Source organism: Myodes glareolus, chromosome 9 (assembly GCF_982192425.1).
Source record: "Myodes glareolus chromosome 9, mMyoGla1.1, whole genome shotgun sequence".
NCBI lineage: Eukaryota > Metazoa > Chordata > Mammalia > Rodentia > Cricetidae > Myodes > Myodes glareolus.
Window position 1 is genome coordinate 71,432,898 of NC_142034.1, and position 18,670 is coordinate 71,451,567.

The following is an 18,670-nucleotide window of genomic DNA, read 5'->3' on the forward strand; positions in this document are numbered from 1 at the left end:
TCCGAGCCCTGCGGTTCTCTTGCCCTGGCCTTGGGTCCTGGCACATAGTTGAGCTCCCAGATGCCACAAAGATAATTCTGAAGATCTCCTAGTTCTGTGGGCTCAGCTCAGGAGAGAGTCACAGATGGCATAGTAGCATGAGAGGCTATCTGGATAGAAGGGCGATGACAAAATGCTGAGCATCTCTTAGGTGGGTGAACAGTGCCTGCTGAGAAGTAACATCTAGGGGACAAGCTAGAGGCCACTAAAAGCTGGGCCTGGGGTAAGAACAACTGGGTAGAATTAGTGATGATGCCTTAGGAGGAGAGCGTGGGGATGGGCTTCATGCATGGACTCACTTCCACACAGCCAGGGCAAAACCTAGCAAATACCCGAATAATGACTATTTAGAAGGAACGGTAGAGTATGCTTCTACTGCTTTTCAAGTATCAACAACCCGATCTTTACCCACCCCTGCAGCCTTTTGCATTGCTTGTGTTTTAGATTTGGGGTACAGGGTCTCCCTATCTATCCCAGGCTGGCCTTGAACTCCCAATCTCTCTGTCTCAGCATCCAGAGTTTCAGTGCCATAGGTGTGCATGGCCATGTACAGCTTTTCATCTGTATCTAGGCACAATTATTTTAAGTTACTTAAAAAATGTGTGTGTGTGTGTGTGTGTGTGTGTGTGTGCGCGCGCGCGTGCATGCCTAGGGCAGAAGAGGGTGTCAGGTCTCCTGGAGCTCAGGCTATAGGTGGCTGTGGGTCTCCTGATGAGGGTACTGGGAACCAAATTCAGGTCCTCTGCAACAGTGGCAAGGACCCAACTGCTGAGCCCTCCCTCCAGCACCCGGGCTGCTTTCTGGTTATCAGATAGCACAGCCCACAACATCTAATTTTACAAAACCTTTGGCATTTTCCTGCGACTAATGAAATACTTTTGTATCTATATGCATGTGCAAGAATTCTACTAGGTGAACTGTGTCCTATATATTAAATTCAGCTCCTTGTCTGTGTTGGATTTTCCTCCTGTGTTATTTTCTCTACGTGGTATGGACGATTTAGGCCTATCTTTGATCAAGCTACATTATATTTAATCACTGCTTTATGCGTTTAGTTACACTGGCGGGCACATAACTCTTCATCATCATGAAAGTCTCTTCTGCTGTCCACAGCTTTTCAATTCAAAGCCACCTCACCCGGTGCTCGCATACTCTCTCCCGAGCATCCCTTTGATCAACTGTGATCACTGTTTCAAGTCTTGAGGCCTCTCCTTTTATAACTTCTACTGTATTTCTTCGTTTCTTTCATGTCTCCCGCCCCTTTTGGTAATGGGGACTAAACCTAGGACCTTGTATGTGCCAAGAAAATATTCTAGCAGGGAGCTGCATTCTAGTCCCTTTAACTAGGAAATGCACACATGCACATGTGCAGGCCAGAGACCAGCCTTGAGTGTTCTTACACCCTCCTTTGAAAAATTAAAATATATTTTAGATATTTATTTTACATACACGGCGTTTTTGCCTGCTCACGTGGGTGTGTACCATGTGCATGCCCTGTGCTTGCGGAGGTCAAAAGAGGGTATCAGACCTCTGGAACTGGAGGTCCGGATAGTTGTGAGCTACCATGCTGCTGGGGACCAGATCCAGGTCTTTTGTCAGAGCAGCCAGTTCTTTAACCACTGAGCAACCTCTGTAGCTATAGATCTCCCTTATTTATTTTTGAGGCAGTTTCTTGAATTGACCTGATTTGCTATGCGGACTGGGCTGGCTGGCTAGAGAGTCCTAGGAATCATCCTGTCTCCCAGAGCCTCCAGCTTGGTTTTGTGCGTGAGCCTGCGGGAATGAATGTGGGGGTCAGTTTCTCTCCCTCCGTTGTGAGTTCTAGGGACGGAACTGCTGGGGCTTATGTGGCCGGTGTCCTCCTCACTTAGCCGTCCTGCTGGCACCATATTCGTTTTTTGCCCTATGGGCTGGGGGTCAGGTCCCAGTGTTGGCAACACAGCGCTTTCCTGACTGAGCTATCGCTTTGCCCCACTTCTTGTTCTTTTTTGAGGGAAGGGCTAAGTTGCCTAGGCTGGCTTTGAACTCATTTTACTGCCCAAGCAGGCCTTGAATTCGTGACCCTTTCTCCTTGACCTCCTGAGGAGCTGTGGTTATAGGCCAGTGTCAACAAAGTGGCTTTAGAGTTCTCAAAAACAAATTATATCAAATTTTTTCTTCTTAAAACCCAATCAAACCATTCTATTTATTTATTTATGAATGACAGGATCTCTCTCAAGTAGCCCAGGTTAGTCTCCAATTCACTGTGGGGTGGAGGCTGACCTTGGACTTCTGATCTTCGTGTCTCTACTTCCCAAGTTCTGAGGTTACAGACATACACCGCCATGGACGGTTTTCTATAGTTCTGAGGAGGGAATCGGGGTTTTGTGCTTGTCAGAGAAGTGCATCACCTATAGTCACACCCTACACTCCTGGCACATCTTTGCCTTTAAAAAATAAAGCAGGCTGGAGAGATGGCTCAGGGGTTAAAAGCACTGGCTGTTCTTCTGGAGGTCCTGAGTTCAATTCCCAGCACCCACGTGGCTGCTCACAGCTGTCTGTGATTTCAGTTCTAGGATGTCTGATACCCTCAAACAGGCAAAACAACAATGCACATAAAAAAGTCATTAAAGAAGTCTAGCCAGGTGGTAGTGGCACACGCCTTTAATCCCAGCATTTGGGAGGCAGAGGCAGGCAGATATCTGTGAGTTTGAGGCCTGCCTGGTTTACAGAGTGAGTTCCAGGACAGCTCGGACTATTACACAGAGAAACCCAGCCTCAAAATACCAAACCAAGCCAAAACTAAAAAGAGATAGTTGGAAAAATGGATATTCATGCTCCAGCATTTTCTCTACCCTTCTTATCCCGACAAAGCGAGACTTACATTTTCACTCTGCCCTGCCTCCACCCATTCGTGATTACAATAAGTGACATTTTGTATATAGTTTCATTTTTCTCATTCTCCAAGTCTCTGGCTTTACTTAGCACATACATTTCCAGGTGTTTCCTTCCTTAGCCCCCAGTGCTGTGCCTCCGTTCTCTCTCTCCACTGTGATAATGTCTCTGGTCTGGCTCATCCGATACTTGCTTTATATCTTCCCTTGATGTCCCCTCATGTTTCTTTAGTGCTGAGACCCTGGGTGCTCACACACCCTCTTGTCTTCCCGGGCAAGTGGGGTCTTTGCTGGGACAGGACTTTGAATGCTCAGCTCTTTGCGCTTCCAACCACATAGATGTAACTTGTGCTTTTCAGCTACTGTACAGGGGGTGTGGACATCTAATGTCAACCCGGTTGTCTGTCTTTTGTGGGTGATTTGTTTTCCAACCCCAAAGGGCTTCCCTTGTCAGAGTTTCTTTCTTGGAGTTCCAGAATTTTACTAAGAATTAACAAGAGATATATTGCTTCTCATCACTCTGGACTGGGATGTGTAGAGCCCTCTCGTTGAGAATGAGTGTGTGTACACATGCACACACCGTGGTGCATGTGTGGGGGCCAGAGGACAATTCTGTGGATTCAGTTATCCTTTTTCACATTTACACAGCTTCTGGGGATTTGAACCCGGGCCCTTAGGCTTGTGTGACAAGCACCCTTACTCTCTGAGCCCTCTCTCCAGTCCTAGATCTTGTTGAACCCACATGATTATAGTTTGTTTTTCAAGATTTTATGATTTTTCTGTGTAGCCCTGGCATTTTTGGAACTCACTTTGTAGCCCAGGCTGTCCTCCAACTCAGATCCAGCGTGCACCACCACTACCCAGCATCACTACAGCTCTTTGACTCAACAATTATGTTCCAAACTTGTTCAGTTTCTTTTTTGATAGTCTCACTACGCCACCCTGGTTGTCCTGGAACTCATGGGCATCTTTCTGCCTCAGAGTCCCATGTACTGGGATTACAGGTGAATAGTATCATGCCTAGCAATTTAATGTTTGATTCTATTCTAACTGTGACCCTTTTCTCTGGGTGTTACAGGATCCTGTCCCACATCTCCAAACCTTCATAGGTTTTTCTCTGCAGGAAGATTTCCTTTTTCTTTCAGGCTACTTCATAAGGATACATTTTTTTTCCTTTCTAAATCACTTCAGTTTTAAACTTGGAAGCTGGTTTCATTCATTTTTAGTTGAAATAAGACCAATTTTCTGGTGACCCCTCCTTGGATTTCATTCTTAGCATTCTCGGGAAATCTGTCCCTGCTGTGGTTTGATTGTGCCATGTCCTTCCCACACTTAAGGTTTTGAACACTTGGTCTTTGTCTGAAGACGCTTTGTTGGGAGATGACACATCACTGGAGAAAGCAGACTGCTGGAGGGAGGGAGGACCTCTTAATGAGTACAGCCTGACGCTCTTTATGGTACCCTGTCCACATCCTAGCCACTGAGATGTGAGCAGGTAGCTGTCCCTTCCCACTGCCACACCTGGGAGGCGTTCCTGTTGCTGGGCCTTCCCTGCTGTGATAGTCTGTGCCCGCAAGCAGTTCAGAGCATTTGGCGACAGAGAAAAAGGAGTAAAGTAGTCTCCCGCAGTTCTTCCAGCTCATTTTCTGTTCTCAGCGACCTTTATTTCGGCTCCCAGGACCTTTGGTAAGCAAGCTCTTTACGTCGACAGGTTCACTGGAACTGGTATCTCCCTCCCCTTTGGGTCCAGCAAAGGCTGGGAGGAGAACAGGGCCGAGCTATCTCCATTTACTTCTATGGGTTCTAAAGACAGTCAACCCCAGTGGCCCAAATCATTCATGTGCATGCAATGGGTTAACTCCTCCCTATATGCAGATGGTTCTGTGTACTGCTTTTTAGAACAAAGTTGACCATCAAGTGACTTTTTCATAGGGTGTAGTGGATCCCTGGGGAGAGAGGCAGGGCCAGGTGGTGTCAGACTTCCCTAGCTGTGTGGGGAGGATTTCTACATTTCAGCAGAGCCTAGCCTCTTCTCAGGAGGCAGGAGGCCCAATGTCGGGGCTTCAGAGCCAGGCTGAGTGGGCCAGGACCATGGGCAAATGACTTAACTCTCTGTGGCCTAGCACACTGTGAGCACGTAGTCTGTGTGCTTTCTCTGTGGGTTTAAGCACCCGGGCTGCTGCCCCTGTGTATTGGTTAGAACCATAGTTCCAATAGAGTGTGTCTCCACCGAACTCATGTTGGGCCGTGGCCGCCAATGCTGTGCCGTTGAGAGGCGGTGGGACCTTCTTGGTCTCTATCAGTTGATGGCTCTCTCTTCTCCTGAAGGTATTAGTGCAGCCCTCTAGGATGGGTGAATTCTCACAAAATGGGAGCATCATGCCTCTCTCTTCACCCGCTGGCACCTGTGCCCCTTCCTCATCCATCTGCTTCCCTCTTCTACATGTCCACCATGACGGTGGGTGGCATTGCTGCCCCTCTTGCCAGACGCCGGTCAGATAGAGCTGCTTGGTCTCAGATAAAACAGAGAACAAATGGAAAAAACATTTATGACTTAACATGGTTCTCTAGATGGTCTGCTCATTCCAAGGAGAAGAAAATCCTGTCTTCCTCTTCGCTGTCTGGACTCCAGAGACATCCCATCTGTCCCTAAGAGCTAGAGAAGCAGGTGTGATGCAGCTGGGTAGGGATTGGGCTGTCGTGAAGTTAGAATTTGATCATTTTACATTCTTTTCAGCTGCAGTCCTGGGTGAAGATACCCTGCGAATTGCCTGATGGAAGCATTGTTTGGAGGTGGTTTCTGGCTTCCTTCTATTGGCATGATAAAATATTCTGACTTAAAGAAATTTAAGAAGGAAAAGATTTCCGAGTCACAGTTCCTCTTTGAGGGAAGTCAAGGCTAGAACTTAAGCAGGAGCCTGGAGGCCGCTGCTTGCTGGTCTGGGTACAGGCCCATACTTGGCTAGTCTTCTTACACAGCCTAGAGCCACCTGTATAGGGGATGGTGCCTCTCACAGTGGACTGGATCCTCCTCCTTCAATTAAGACTATTCACCCATGGGCATGCCTATGGGCCACTCTGCTCTAGACAGTTTCTCAACTGAGAGTTTCTTCTTAGATGGGCAGGTAAAGCTTACTAATACTGTTTGCTGCTTCCTTCTCAAGGCTTTGTGTTAATAATTTGGATAGATGGCCACCCAGGGAAGCACAAGATAATGATTTTATTGCAACAGAATCCTGCTAGAGGCTGCGTGTCAGCTTCAACATGCTCCACGTACCTGCAGGCTTGGCTGGGACTTGTGCACGTCCCCCCAGCTCAGGACCCACACCTGGTCATGCGACTTGTCGTAGGACAGCTTAGCTGGCAGAGGGTCCACACCTATGGACTTGAAAAGAAATAGTGACAAGTTGGTCATTGCTGAGGCTGACACGATGCTCATTCTTGACGTTTACATATGTGGTTATCTCACTAGGGGAGTTGGGAAGCTGGCTTCGAACCCTTGCCCATTATGCTGCTTGGAAACCCAGTGTAGACATAGTCCCATAGGCTTTGTCCTCAGAGGACAAGCAACTCAATGAGTTGTCTCTTTGAAGAACTTCGTCTCTTGCTTGTATCTCACCTAAAGTATCCTAGGTCCAACTTGGTCAGAGACTGAGCACGGAGGCTCTAAGACTTCCACTCAAGAACAGTTCCGGGGACTCTTTTTAGTCTTCCTAGAGCCTTAGGGACCTCTCGGACCCTCAGCATCCACTCGGGTTCTGGTGGGTTGGTCCTTTCCCAGGATCATCTGAGGTAGATTTTGAGACCACCTCCTGCTACCCAGCTCTGACCTTTGTCCCACCCCGTGCAGCCTCTTTGTCACACATCCAGCAGTTGAAGGCTCTGGACTCAAGACTACAGCATCAGGCAGGCACATGCTCCCTTTCAAACGGAAGTGTAACATATGTAGTATGATGGGGCCGGCTTGTTGGGGTTTCTGTCCCGCCCGGTACCCCACAAGCCAGCAAGTCCCAAGGAAAATCACACGGAGTCTACATTAGGTTATAAACTGATTGGCCCTTAGCTCTGGCTACTTATTAGCTCTTATAACATATATTACCCCATTATCCTTATCTATGTTAGCCATATAGCTCAGTACCTTTTTCAGCTGGGCGGGTTACATGCTGCCTCTTCGGTGGTCTGCACAGGAATGGCAGAGGAACCTCCCTGCTTCCCAGAACTCTCCTGTTCTCATTGCATCACCTCTACTTCCTGTCTGGTTTTCCCACCTATACTGCCTGCCTGGCCAATCAGCGTTTTATTAAAATATGATTGACAGAATACAGACAATTCTCCCGCATCACGGAAGCAGCGGAAAGTCTGCTACCTGCTGACCCTTGTCCCAAGACCCTGACACAAGAATGTTCTTTTCCTTTTAGAATGTAGATCTTTAAAAAAAATTCTGTGTATGTTGCTTGTGAGTTCAGGTGCTTGAGGAGGTCAGAAAGAGAGCTTTGGACCCCTGGAACTGGAGTTACAGGTGGTTGTGAGTCACCACCTGTGGGTGGTGGGAACTAAGCTCAACTCCTGTGCAAGATCAACAAGTACTCTTAACCACCGAGCCATCTCTCCTTCCCCACAGTGCAGCTTTTATGCTACAGAACTCTTCTTTAATGATCTTTAATAATGGACTATGAACCACCAGCTTTTTTCATAACCCCCAATGCTAAATGAAGAGGCTGATATAGATTCTCAGCCATCTTTTCTGCCCAGTTGGCCACCAAATTTGATGCCTTCAAATTCATATGGGTGAGCCCTACCTTAGGGTTGCTGTTGCTGTGATGGAACACCATGACCAAAGCAACCCAGGGGAGGAAAGGGCTGACTTGGCTTATGCTTCTGATGGAGGAGGGTCATCTGTCTATTGTGTTACTTTCATTGGTTAATAAACTGCCTTGGCCCTTTGATAGGACAGAAAATTAGGTAGGTGGAGTAAACATAACAGAATGCTGGGAGGAAGAAGGCAGTGAGGCAGACACCATAGCTCTCCTCTCCGAGATGGATGCAGGTTAGAATCTTCCTGGTAAGCCACCCACCTTGTGGTGCTACACAGATTACTAAATATGGGTTAAAGCAAGATGTGAGAGTTAGCCAATAAGAGGCTACAGATAATGGGCCAGGCAGTGTTTAAAGGAATACAGTTTCCATGTAATTATTTCGGGGTAAGCTAGCCGGGATCCGGGTGGGAATGCAGCCCACCGTTCCTTATTACTACATGCTTCCATACCACTGTTCATCACAGAAGAAAGTTGGGACAGGAACTCAAACCAGGCAGGAGCCTGAAGGCAGGCACTGATGCAGAGGCCATGGAGGGGTGCTGCTTACTGACTTGTTCCTCATGACTTGCTCAGCCTGCTTTCTTATAGAACCCAGGATAAACAGCCCAGGTGTGTCCCCACCCACGATGCACTGGGATTTCCCCCATTGATCACCATATATTAAGAAAATAACTGACAGGCAGCTTGCCTACAGCACCATCTCATGGAGACATTTTCTCAATTGACGCCTTCTCCTCTCAGACGGCTATAGTTTGTGTCATTGATATAAAACTAGCCAGCACATGTCCCTAAATCCTTCTTTCTCCATGGTTTCAATGGCTTTTCCTCCACTTCCTTCACCACCATAGCTTATACCTCATCAACAGAATTTCTGAAATTTCACTTTCATCCATATTCTAGCCTTGTTAGTCCATGGCGGGGGGAAGACCACCTTTGTCCACACAAACTGCTAAATAGCTGTCTTTGGAGCCCCCTGCCCACTTCTCATTTTCTGCTTCCATCCCTGTGGTGAGGTGTCCCAGGCCTCCTCTAAAGTTCACTGGTCACTTCATGATCCTGCTCTTAGCATTGCAGGACGTTATATGTTCACAACTGCCTTTTAGAGCTGCTTCTTCACTTCCTCCCGACCAAGAGCTGCTCTGTCCCAGGTCTTCTCTGTTGAGGATCTCACCCACGTGTGCAGAACTGGACTTGTGATTTCGCTCCCTGCTGCTGAAATGTGTTCCTTCTTCTATCCCCACTGCCCCTAAAGTCTCGCTTCTGGTAACACCCAGCCGAGTCCCAAGGAGAGTCTCTAATTACTAGCCTTGACGGGACCCTCAAGGGTGATGTAGTCTCCTGTGAGCCCTGCATGTCTCCCCGCTTCCACTTATTGTGGTGGTCAGTGTTCGTTCTCCTCTGGACTGGTTTTGGAAATCCTCCAGGAGACACACCTTGAGCTATGCTTGTGAGAGTGTTTCAGAGAGGAGGATGTGGGCTGTGCCTTCCACAGCCTGGGCCCGAGGCTGACTGGAAAGGGAAGCAGGAGAAGGCGTTCTGAGCACCAGCATCCATCTCTCGCCTTCTTGACTGTGGGCCCAAGATGGCCCACACTTCCCACTGGAGACCCTTGCTGCTGGGTTGGACTGGACCCTCTCCCTTCCACTGCTTCGTGTCAGGCATTCGGTCACAGCAACAAGACAAGTAACTGGTACATTTACCGAAGGCTTTGGCACCTAGCGCTGCCGTAATCCTTCTCGGAGCTTTCCGTGCCACGGTAACGCTATCATCTGAGGAAGTTAGCGGCTGAGCCACCTTCCAGTCCTTCAGCTTTCTCGTTAAAGATCTCGCTCTCTCTCCATGGGCTGGAAAGATGGCTCAGAGGTTAAGAGCACTGACTGCTCTTCCAGAGGTCCTGAGTTCAATTCCCAGCAACCATATGGTGGCTCACAGCCATCTATAATGAGATCTGGTGCCCTCTTCTGGCATGCAAGCATATATGGAAGGAATGTTGTATACATCATAAATAAATTAAAAAAAAACAGATCTCTCTCCACTCATCCCACTTCTCTGCCCTCTTCACTGCAGAATTTCCCAGTGTTAGACAGTAGCCACTGTCTTCTCTTCCTGTCCCTAGCTCCTACTCAGTGCTGTGGAAGAGGGAGCTGAAGACTAAGCCAGACATTGATTAAACTCAGCACAGGATTTCCCATAGTCTCGCTATGCTGAGCCGCTGGAGTCTGGCAGGAACCAGAGCCTGAGTTAAAAGCCCCAGGATTAGGGGATGCACTGAGCAGACTTGGCCCTCGAGAAATTTTAAAATGATCAACTCGCTACTCTTTCTGCCTAGCAGACGAAAGGGTAAACCCTTTCCAATGGATGACAGCCATTTAAACACTTTACAATTTTAAAATACGTAGAATGTTTGGATTAAAAAAATTGCTAGGCATTTCAAGAGGCAGATGTCTTTTTTGCTATTCAAAATCATAATGTGAAGGGCCACAAGAAGGCAGTTAAGAATTTATATGCAGCCAGGGGTGGGTTGGGTGGTGGCATGTGACTTTAATCCTAACACTCTGAAGGCAGGCTGGTCTCTGCGAGTTTGAGGTCAGTCTGGTCTACAAAGCAAGTTCCAGGACAGCCAGAGCTGTTACACAGAGAAACCCTGTCTCAAAAGAGCAAAAGCACAAACAACACAAAAAAGAATTTGGGAATTAAATAGAAAATTTGAAGCTAAAAATGAATTTCTGATATAACAATAAACAGAAAAACCCCACCTTAGATGAAGGAGAAGGTACAATTAGCAAACTGAAAGACACACTGTAGGACATACAAAACTGAAAGAGGAGAAGATGTGGGTACAATGGAAAGGCAAACACTTTAAAGAGAGGCTCCTCAGGAAGAAAGTGAGCACGGGACAGCAGAATATTTAAAGACATAATTGCTGAGAATTTTCCCATCTGTTAAATGTTCAGTCCACAAACTCAAGAGCCTCTGGAGACCTCGAATCAGAATAAATACAAAGATCTCCATATGAGAAACATTGCAGTTAGAGTACTAACCAGAGAGGAACTCGGAGGAGAAGAGAGGGAAAATACAGTTGGTCCAGCAACAAAGGAAGATATGGATAGTATCTTAAAATGCTGAAGGAAAGTAACTGTCAGCTAGAATTATTCAGACATAAAGAGAAAATGTTTTCACGTCAAACAAAATTGAGATCTGTTTGCCAGCAGAAGAACTCTTAAAAATGGCCTCATTCCAGGACTTTGGAGGCGGAGGCAGGAGTATTTTGAGTTTAAGGCTAGCCTTGGCTATGGAGTGACACATTGTCAGAACAACTACCACCTACCTCAGTAATAAAGTGGACTAGAAAGTAAATATCTGGGTAAATATCAGTGATTGCCTGGATATATGTATGCATATATATTTATATGCAATAATAATATATAGTAATACAAAAGGCAGGAAGAAGGTTAAAGGAGTTAGTATTTTACCATTATTGAGGAAATGAAGTGTGATGGTTAGTGTTAAACTTTGTTATTGTAGGATATTTGTACACTGTGAAGAAGTATTGCTGTGATCGGTATAATAGAAAACGAAACAACTTATAGCTAGGCAGGAAAGATAGGCAGGACTTCCGGGCAGAGAGAGGAAGAGGATGATTGAGACCCACAGGAGATGCTATGGAGATGTGGAACAAGTCGGACACACAGAATGGGAGAGAGGTAAAAGCCACGTTGTAGAGCACAGACTTAAAAATATGGGTTAATTTAAAGTATAAGACCTAGGGGGACAAATCTAAGCTAAGGTCAAGCTTTAATAATTAATAAATCATTATTTGGGAGCTGGTGACCCAAACGAAAGTCCTTCTACACTTTATACTTGATGTAAGTTAGAATCATCTGGGAGAGGGGCTGCTGGGCATGTCTATGTCAGATTATCTTGATTATGGTATGTGAAGCAGGATGTCCCTCCCACTGTGGGTTGCACTATTCTCTAGGCAGGGGATTCTGGATTAAGAGTGGATAAAATAAGCTAAGCACTAGCATGCCTTTACTAATTTTCTGTTTTCTGCTCTTTTTAAACTTTTTTTTTTAAAAAAAATCTTTATTTTATGTGCATGTGTCTCTCTGTGAAGGTGTCAGAACTCCTGGAGCTTACTTGAATCACAGACAGTGGTGAGCTTCTATGTCAGTACAAGGAATTGAACCCAGGTTCTCTGAAAGCACAGCCAGTACTGAGCCATCTCTCCAGCCCTGTTCTCTGCTCTTTACCATCAATGTAATGTGACTGGGGACATCAGCTTCCTACCTGATTCCTTACAACAATGGACTGTAATCAGAATTACACTCTTTCTCCCTTAAGTATTTTTGTCAGGGTATGTTAGCACAGAAGCAAGAAAGGAAGCCAAGACACGAAGTAACAATTTGCATGTGATAGTATCAATGTAAGGATATGTGTTGTAGTCTCCATGATACTAATGAGTACCTCTTCAATAAATAGAGGGGGAAAAAGTAGGATAAAACTCTTTGGCAAAGCCAAAATAAAGCAACATAAACAGTCTAAATTAAAGGTAAGAACCATGATAGAAACACTCAACTATACAAATTATATTAAATATAAATGGATCAACTATTTTAAGTAAAAGACTAAGATTGTTAAACTAGATTAAAAACTTAAACACTATGAAAGAAGATCTAAATATAAGGCGTAGAGAGGTTGAAAAGTAAAAGGATGAAAAAATTGTAGCATGAGAATAGTAATTAAAATATGATTTAGCAGCCTCGCAGTGGTGGTGCACACCTTTAATCCCAACACTTGGGAGGCAGAGGCAGCGGGATCTCAGTGAGTTCGAGGCCAACCTGGTGTACAAAGCAAATTACAGGAAGCCAGGTCTGTTACACAGAGAAACCCTGTCTTGAAAAACATGTATATATATGAATATGATTTAGCTATCCTAACATTATTTTTTAAAAAATAAAACTGATTTACAGCATTACCAGAGATAAAGTGAGAATGGATAGAACTCTTTGAAGCAGAAGCAGAAACTCTACAGCCATAGTGGATTTTGAAAACAAACCTCAGCAGTTGATAGACCAGACAGACAAAACGAATCACCTGAGAAAGGCAATCTGAACAGCACAATGAATCAACTTGACAAAACTGACACATATTAAATAGCTCATCTAATACCAGAATACATGTTCTTGTAAAGTAAACACAAAACATTTATCAAAGTTTATCATGAGCTCTGTTTTAAAATAAGCTTTAGTATACTTGAAAAGATAAAAATTACTCAGTGTTTTCTGTTTATGGGAATCAAACTGAAAACCTGTTGCATATACCAGGACAAACCACAGCGCTGGCTATATCAAATGTTCTTAACACATGATATTTCACAGGGGCAGGGCAGAGACCACTCTGCTGGTTGATTTCGGGTTAAGTTTCTAGCCACAGTCCTTCAGTAGGTAATCACTATTGCCCAGCATTCCCTGCACCAGTACCTGATCAATCCAGCCTCACACTTAGCTTCCACCTTTCCCTCAAACTTCCAGCCCTGGTGATAATCTTCCTTCTGTTTTACAGAAAAAAAGTATTCAAAAGACAGTAGTCTACCTACGGCCCCTGAATTGTACCTAGTGGAGGAATATTTTCTTGTCTAAGGCTGGTGTCCCTATCTGTGTGCACTGGAGTCCACTATAATCATCTACTATGATATGCGTGGAGGAGTGTGGAAAAAGATATTCCAATTAGCATACACACTCTGGGATAACACTTCCTTGAAAACATTTCTTTGGCACCCCTTCCTCATTTTTATACTCTTAGTTTTGTATTGAAATCCCTCTATACAGCTGCTTGTGTTGATCTCTTTCCTGGGTGATCTCAACCAGTTTTCTAGATTTAATCAGGCCACAGGGCAATGATGCTCAGATTGATAGCGCCAGCCTCCATCTTTCTTTTGACCTTAGATCTGTTTACCTGACATGGATGCTTAAACATCTGACACCATTTTGTATTTTATCTCCCTTTCATCTGCTCCATGCTCTGCTCTCTGCCTTGAAATGCTTCTTGCTTTAATCCTTGCATCTATGACTTTACCTGTGGTCAAATTTTCCTCTGCCACCCCCTTACACAAATACCTGTGATTGCAGTCAGGGTCCACCTGAATCTTTCAGGATCTCCTGACTTGAAAAATCCTTAGCCATACCTATGCTATATAAGGAAACATTCGGTTTTCTGGGATGGAATGTCCTGAGGGCCATTATTTAACCTATCAAATGTTATAAATGATATAACCATTCTACGCTCAAGCTAACAAAAGAACCACATAATGGTTTTTTTCTTTTGTCTTTGTCCCCTCTAAAGCTTTACAGTTCACCCATCAGAAAGAATTTTAGGGGGGCTGGAGAGATGGTTCAGGAGTTAAGAGTGCTTGCTGCTTTTCCAGAAGACTGAAGCTAGGTTCCCAGTACTGCAGTAGGCTCAAAACTGCCTGTAACTCCAGCAACAGAGCAGCTGGCGCTTACATGCATACACACAGAGCTAAAAACAACAAAGTGAGTCTGGTATTTTCTCATCATGGCCTGCTGCTGCTGCCACCATCTTGTGTCTGGAACAAGTTCCACCCATCCCTGATCTGTCTTCTTGCCATTCTTAAAGTAGCAGTTGTACTGATGCTCAGAAACCTTTTCATGGCTTTTTCTTCTGCCTTGATCTTATTCTACAGCCTAGCTGGCCCCCAGGACCCTTGAGGGACTGGCTTCTGTTTACCCCAAAGCTCGCTGTCTCCACTCTGGCCCTCATCACTGCACACGGCTTCATGGTCTGGGTCTTAGGTGATATTCAGATCTCCGCTTCTGTGCAGCTGTAAGACAACAGCCTTACAGTCCTGTTGTCTCATTAACCCTGGATTTCCACAGCTCTTACAGTGCCCTGAAACTTTGCTTTGCATTCTGCCTCCCTGACTAAAATTGTGTGCCAGGGACTCCAGTGCAATCATTCACGGCTATTTTTTTTTTTCATTTACAACAGTGCTGGGTACACAGAAATCTGTATTTGAAAGACTGTTAACACAGGAGTCTCTTTCCAGGTTAAGCCCTTCTCACAGGAACTGGGGAGTGTGCACGCAGCAGGGGTTGACCCAGGATTCCAAGTCTTTCCCACTTCTTCCAAAAGCTATTACCTGTAAGACTTTCTGGGCTTGAACATCAACTACAAGGACTCTGTTCAGTGCTGGCTGGGCCACGTAGATGTACCGGTTCCTGACATTGACAGCAGACGCCCACTGGCAAGGCTGGGTGGCATCTCCTTCTCTGTGAGGGCAGATTTCTTCCTGTAAGGAAGCAGACAGCCATGTACCTGTTCTTCCACCCCTCTCCAACATCTCTGGGGTCCCTGTCCCTTAACCCTCCTTCCCAAACTCCTTGGGATTCATACATGAAAATGGCAGGCAAGCCCTGCCACGTCACTAATTATCACCTGATCCTCACCTTCCTCACCAAGGTCAACACTGCGTCACCATGTGCTCAGTTTGCAGATCTTTCTGTGCGGAATGGCCCAGGGAGCATTCCTGGATTTCTTCTCTGAAGCCCTTGCTTATCTCATTGAGACCTATGACTTTATGTACTGTCCGGACATTTACTACTCCCAGATTTGTATGTGTATGTGTGTTCATATATGGACAAGTTTGCACAGTGCCTGTGGAGTCCATGTTATCCCCCCAAGGCTCTCCACCTTATTCTTCTATTACTATTTTTGAGATAGGGTTTCTAAGTGTCTTGGAGTTTGCCAAATAGGTTAGGCTAGTTAGCCAATGAACCCGACAATCTGCTTGGCTCTGTTTCCCCAGACTGGGATTACAAACATTAAAAAAAAAAGATTTGCTTGCATGTTTACATGTGTACCACATGTGTGCCTGATGCCTCTGGAGGCCAGTAGCGGGCATCAGATCTCCTGGAACTGGAGTTTCAGATGGTTGTGAACCATGTGAGTGCTGGGTCCCCTGCAAGAGCAACAAGTGCTCTTAACCACCGAGCCATTTCTCCAGCCGCGTCCCCTTTTAATGCGAGTTCAAGGATCACTAACTCGGGTCCTCATGCTTGCAGGCAAAGTGCTTTACCAAGTTTCTGTCTTCAGGTCTCTTGTCTACTATGGTGACCAACATGCATCTCAAACCTGCATGTCTAAAATCAACCTTTCATTCTTTTTTCTCCAGTCTTGCTCATTCATTCTATACAAAACTAGGAGCTTGTTGCTTTCCTCCTGGTCCTTTTGTTTTGTGTTTTTAAAGATGGGAGCATTGTTTTCCCTGTCTTCTGTGATACCTGTTCTCTTGGGTTTCTCTATCACTCTGTGCTCCTGTTCTTTGGTTTCTTTTAGCCCGCCCGCCCGCCCCTGAGCTGTGGACAGGTCAGGACTCTGTTGGATGTCCCTCTCATGCCAACTGCACATGCCCCTATCCATTCCTCAGCTTTTGACAACACTCACACGCAGGTGGTGCCCAGATCTGCGTCCTCAGCTCAGACGCATCCCATCCCTCCAGCCCCTTTGGTTTCTTCACAGGCCTCCAAACTCCATAGTGTGCCGAGCACTCTGCCTCCCACACCTGGCCTCCCTTGCTAGTGTCTCCCCTCCTCGGTATCACAGCATGCTACAAAGTTCTGGAGAACGGGACTGTGACCTGACGCCCAACAGTCAGAGTGCTACAGCTCAAGGATAGGCAGGCTGAGGGATCCACGGAACAGAGAAACCCAGGAGAATGGCAGTGGGGAGGGCTGCCCTGGATCTACCCCCAGGGGTTACCTCTACTGCTGCCCCATCCTTGCCCCCGTCACTTCATACTTGGTTTCATGTTTCATTTGTAGCACCTCTGTAACTCTGGGCATTCATTCGTGTGTGTCCATGCCAAAGTCTACCGCAAGAATACCTGTCTAGATGCTGTCTGTTCACTTTGCTGCCTCTATTTGACTATGAACTCTAGGGGCCAGAAACCCAGTGGACCCTGACCCTCACAGCTGCCGGATGGAGGAGGGAGAGTGAAGATTCCCTGCCTTATGCTTTTCCCTTATGTTGAGCCTGGACTCAACACTCACATGTAATGAGCAGAACCGAAGAAACCCAGTCTCTCATACATGCATGCACATGTGGGACATGACTTTTGGATTTTGATCATTCATGATGCAGAAGCTGCCTCAGCCGTAGAAACTCACATAACTCATGAAGATCTTCTCTGCAGGCTTCAGGCGTCTCTGGACTTCACAGTCCACAGGGTGGATGACAGCGATGCCGTCGTCGGAGAAGACATAGAACACGTTTCCCACGCTGAGGCCTGGGAAGAGTGAACACTGTGTGGTCATGAACTTCTAGCCACTGGTAGGGTCACACAAGGCACAGTGGTGTGGCAAGAGAACATACACTATCCTGGTGGAGAAGGGAAGACAGTCCATCCACAATACTTCTTGATGGTAGTCAGGACCACGTAAAAAAGTGTCCCCAAGACTGGGAACCAGTATAGCCCATGGCAGCTCTGCGGTATCCCTGCTGCTGTGCATCTGGAACCCCATCCCTAAAAGATGTTCAGTCTGGGGAGCGCCTGACAGCAATCTCAGGAGTCGATCCTGGGTGTCCCTCCAGGATTCTAGGAGGCTAGCTATGTACACGTGCCTGCTTGCTGCCCCACAGCATCTCTGTCTGAGGCACCATGCCAAAACACCTCTGTCATGAATGGCCTACCTGGAAATCTTAGACTGAAACATCAAGTCTGGGCACAGCCTCCTGGGGCTGCTTTGAAAGCCAGTCACCAGAAAAACCAACATAAGATTGACAGCTTAATGTAGCCCACATGGGGCTTGTAGACACAGCTACGTTTCTGGCTGAGTGCAGTGCTCTCAGTGTGTGGGAATGTGAGAGTCAATACTCATTCAACACACAATCAACCTCGCAGGAGACCAGCCTCCTGATCCGTCTCCCCCCACCCCCAGAAGGTTCTGTTGAAATCTAGTTTCTGCTATGGGGCTCCAAAGGGCTCCCAGCTTCCTTTGCTGCTGCTGTTTGGTCTCATCTTTCTCTGATTATGATTTGAGGGTGCCCTGAGGCCTGTGGGCCCTTCCTCTTGGCTTCTGTATTCCCCCCTCTAGGATTTGAATATCAGCAGAGAAGGGCATAGCATACAGCCACCAAGGTGAGATGGGGTTTGTGCAATGCTTCATTTAATCGGAATGCAGCCCCTACCAGTCCTATACTCTAAGGTGGCTTTAATGTGACTTAGGTAACTAAAATGTATAGTGATCCCAGGAAGACTAACAAGTCTCCACTGTGCAAACCCGAGTCCCTCTGCAGTAACCTCAGCCTAGCAGTAAACCATTGCTTAAAAGGCACGGGGCACAAGCTGAGTGCACATGGCAGCCAGACAGCGCACTAAGGGTCACAGCCAGCAATGCTGCTGTTGGCACCCGCCCCTCACACGTACTGTGTCAGGCTCAGTGCCCAGTGCTCAGGAAACTGGACTGGATCTGCCCACGTGTGTGCCATGTGAGTTTGACTATGACCTCCCCTCCCCCACCAGTACATAGGCTCTGCAAGGTTGATGAGTAAGGGAAAGGTAGCCCACTGTGGAACCAAGAACACATGACCCAAGACAATCACACTCAGTACCTTCTTCCCGCCACAAGATGTTTGCTACTGCAGCAGCGAGAATTAGGAGAGCAGCAACATGACAGCCGGAAGAGAAAGAAAAAAGACAATGTCAGACCTTTGCTGCTGGGGTTTCTTGGTTCAGTACATTGAGAAACTTTCTTGTACCAACTCATCACTGAAAGACTCTGCATCACTCATGGGCCTTGCAACAGTATCAGCTCACTACCCTGGACCAATGCTCTCAGTCATGATGAAGACCCAGGCAGATACTTCTGGGTCTCAGGATGGTTTTACTTTCAAAACAGATCTTTAAAACTCAGTCCCAGC

At 46.4% G+C, this 18,670-nt stretch overlaps 1 protein-coding gene across 1 annotated transcript in view; it reads right to left on the bottom strand.

Annotated features, from left to right (window-relative positions):
* Positions 1–18,670, bottom strand: part of Fstl4 (follistatin like 4) — a 433,548-nt gene that overhangs the window by 9,387 nt on the left and 405,491 nt on the right. The window contains exons 11-14 of the mRNA XM_085694933.2: positions 18,362–18,388; positions 16,918–17,036; positions 14,892–15,041; positions 6,190–6,297 (exon numbers count right to left, since the gene is read on the bottom strand). Coding sequence (XP_085551059.2) covers positions 6,190–6,297; positions 14,892–15,041; positions 16,918–17,036; positions 18,362–18,388 — 404 coding nt within the window. The remainder of the gene's footprint in view (positions 1–6,189; positions 6,298–14,891; positions 15,042–16,917; positions 17,037–18,361; positions 18,389–18,670) is intronic.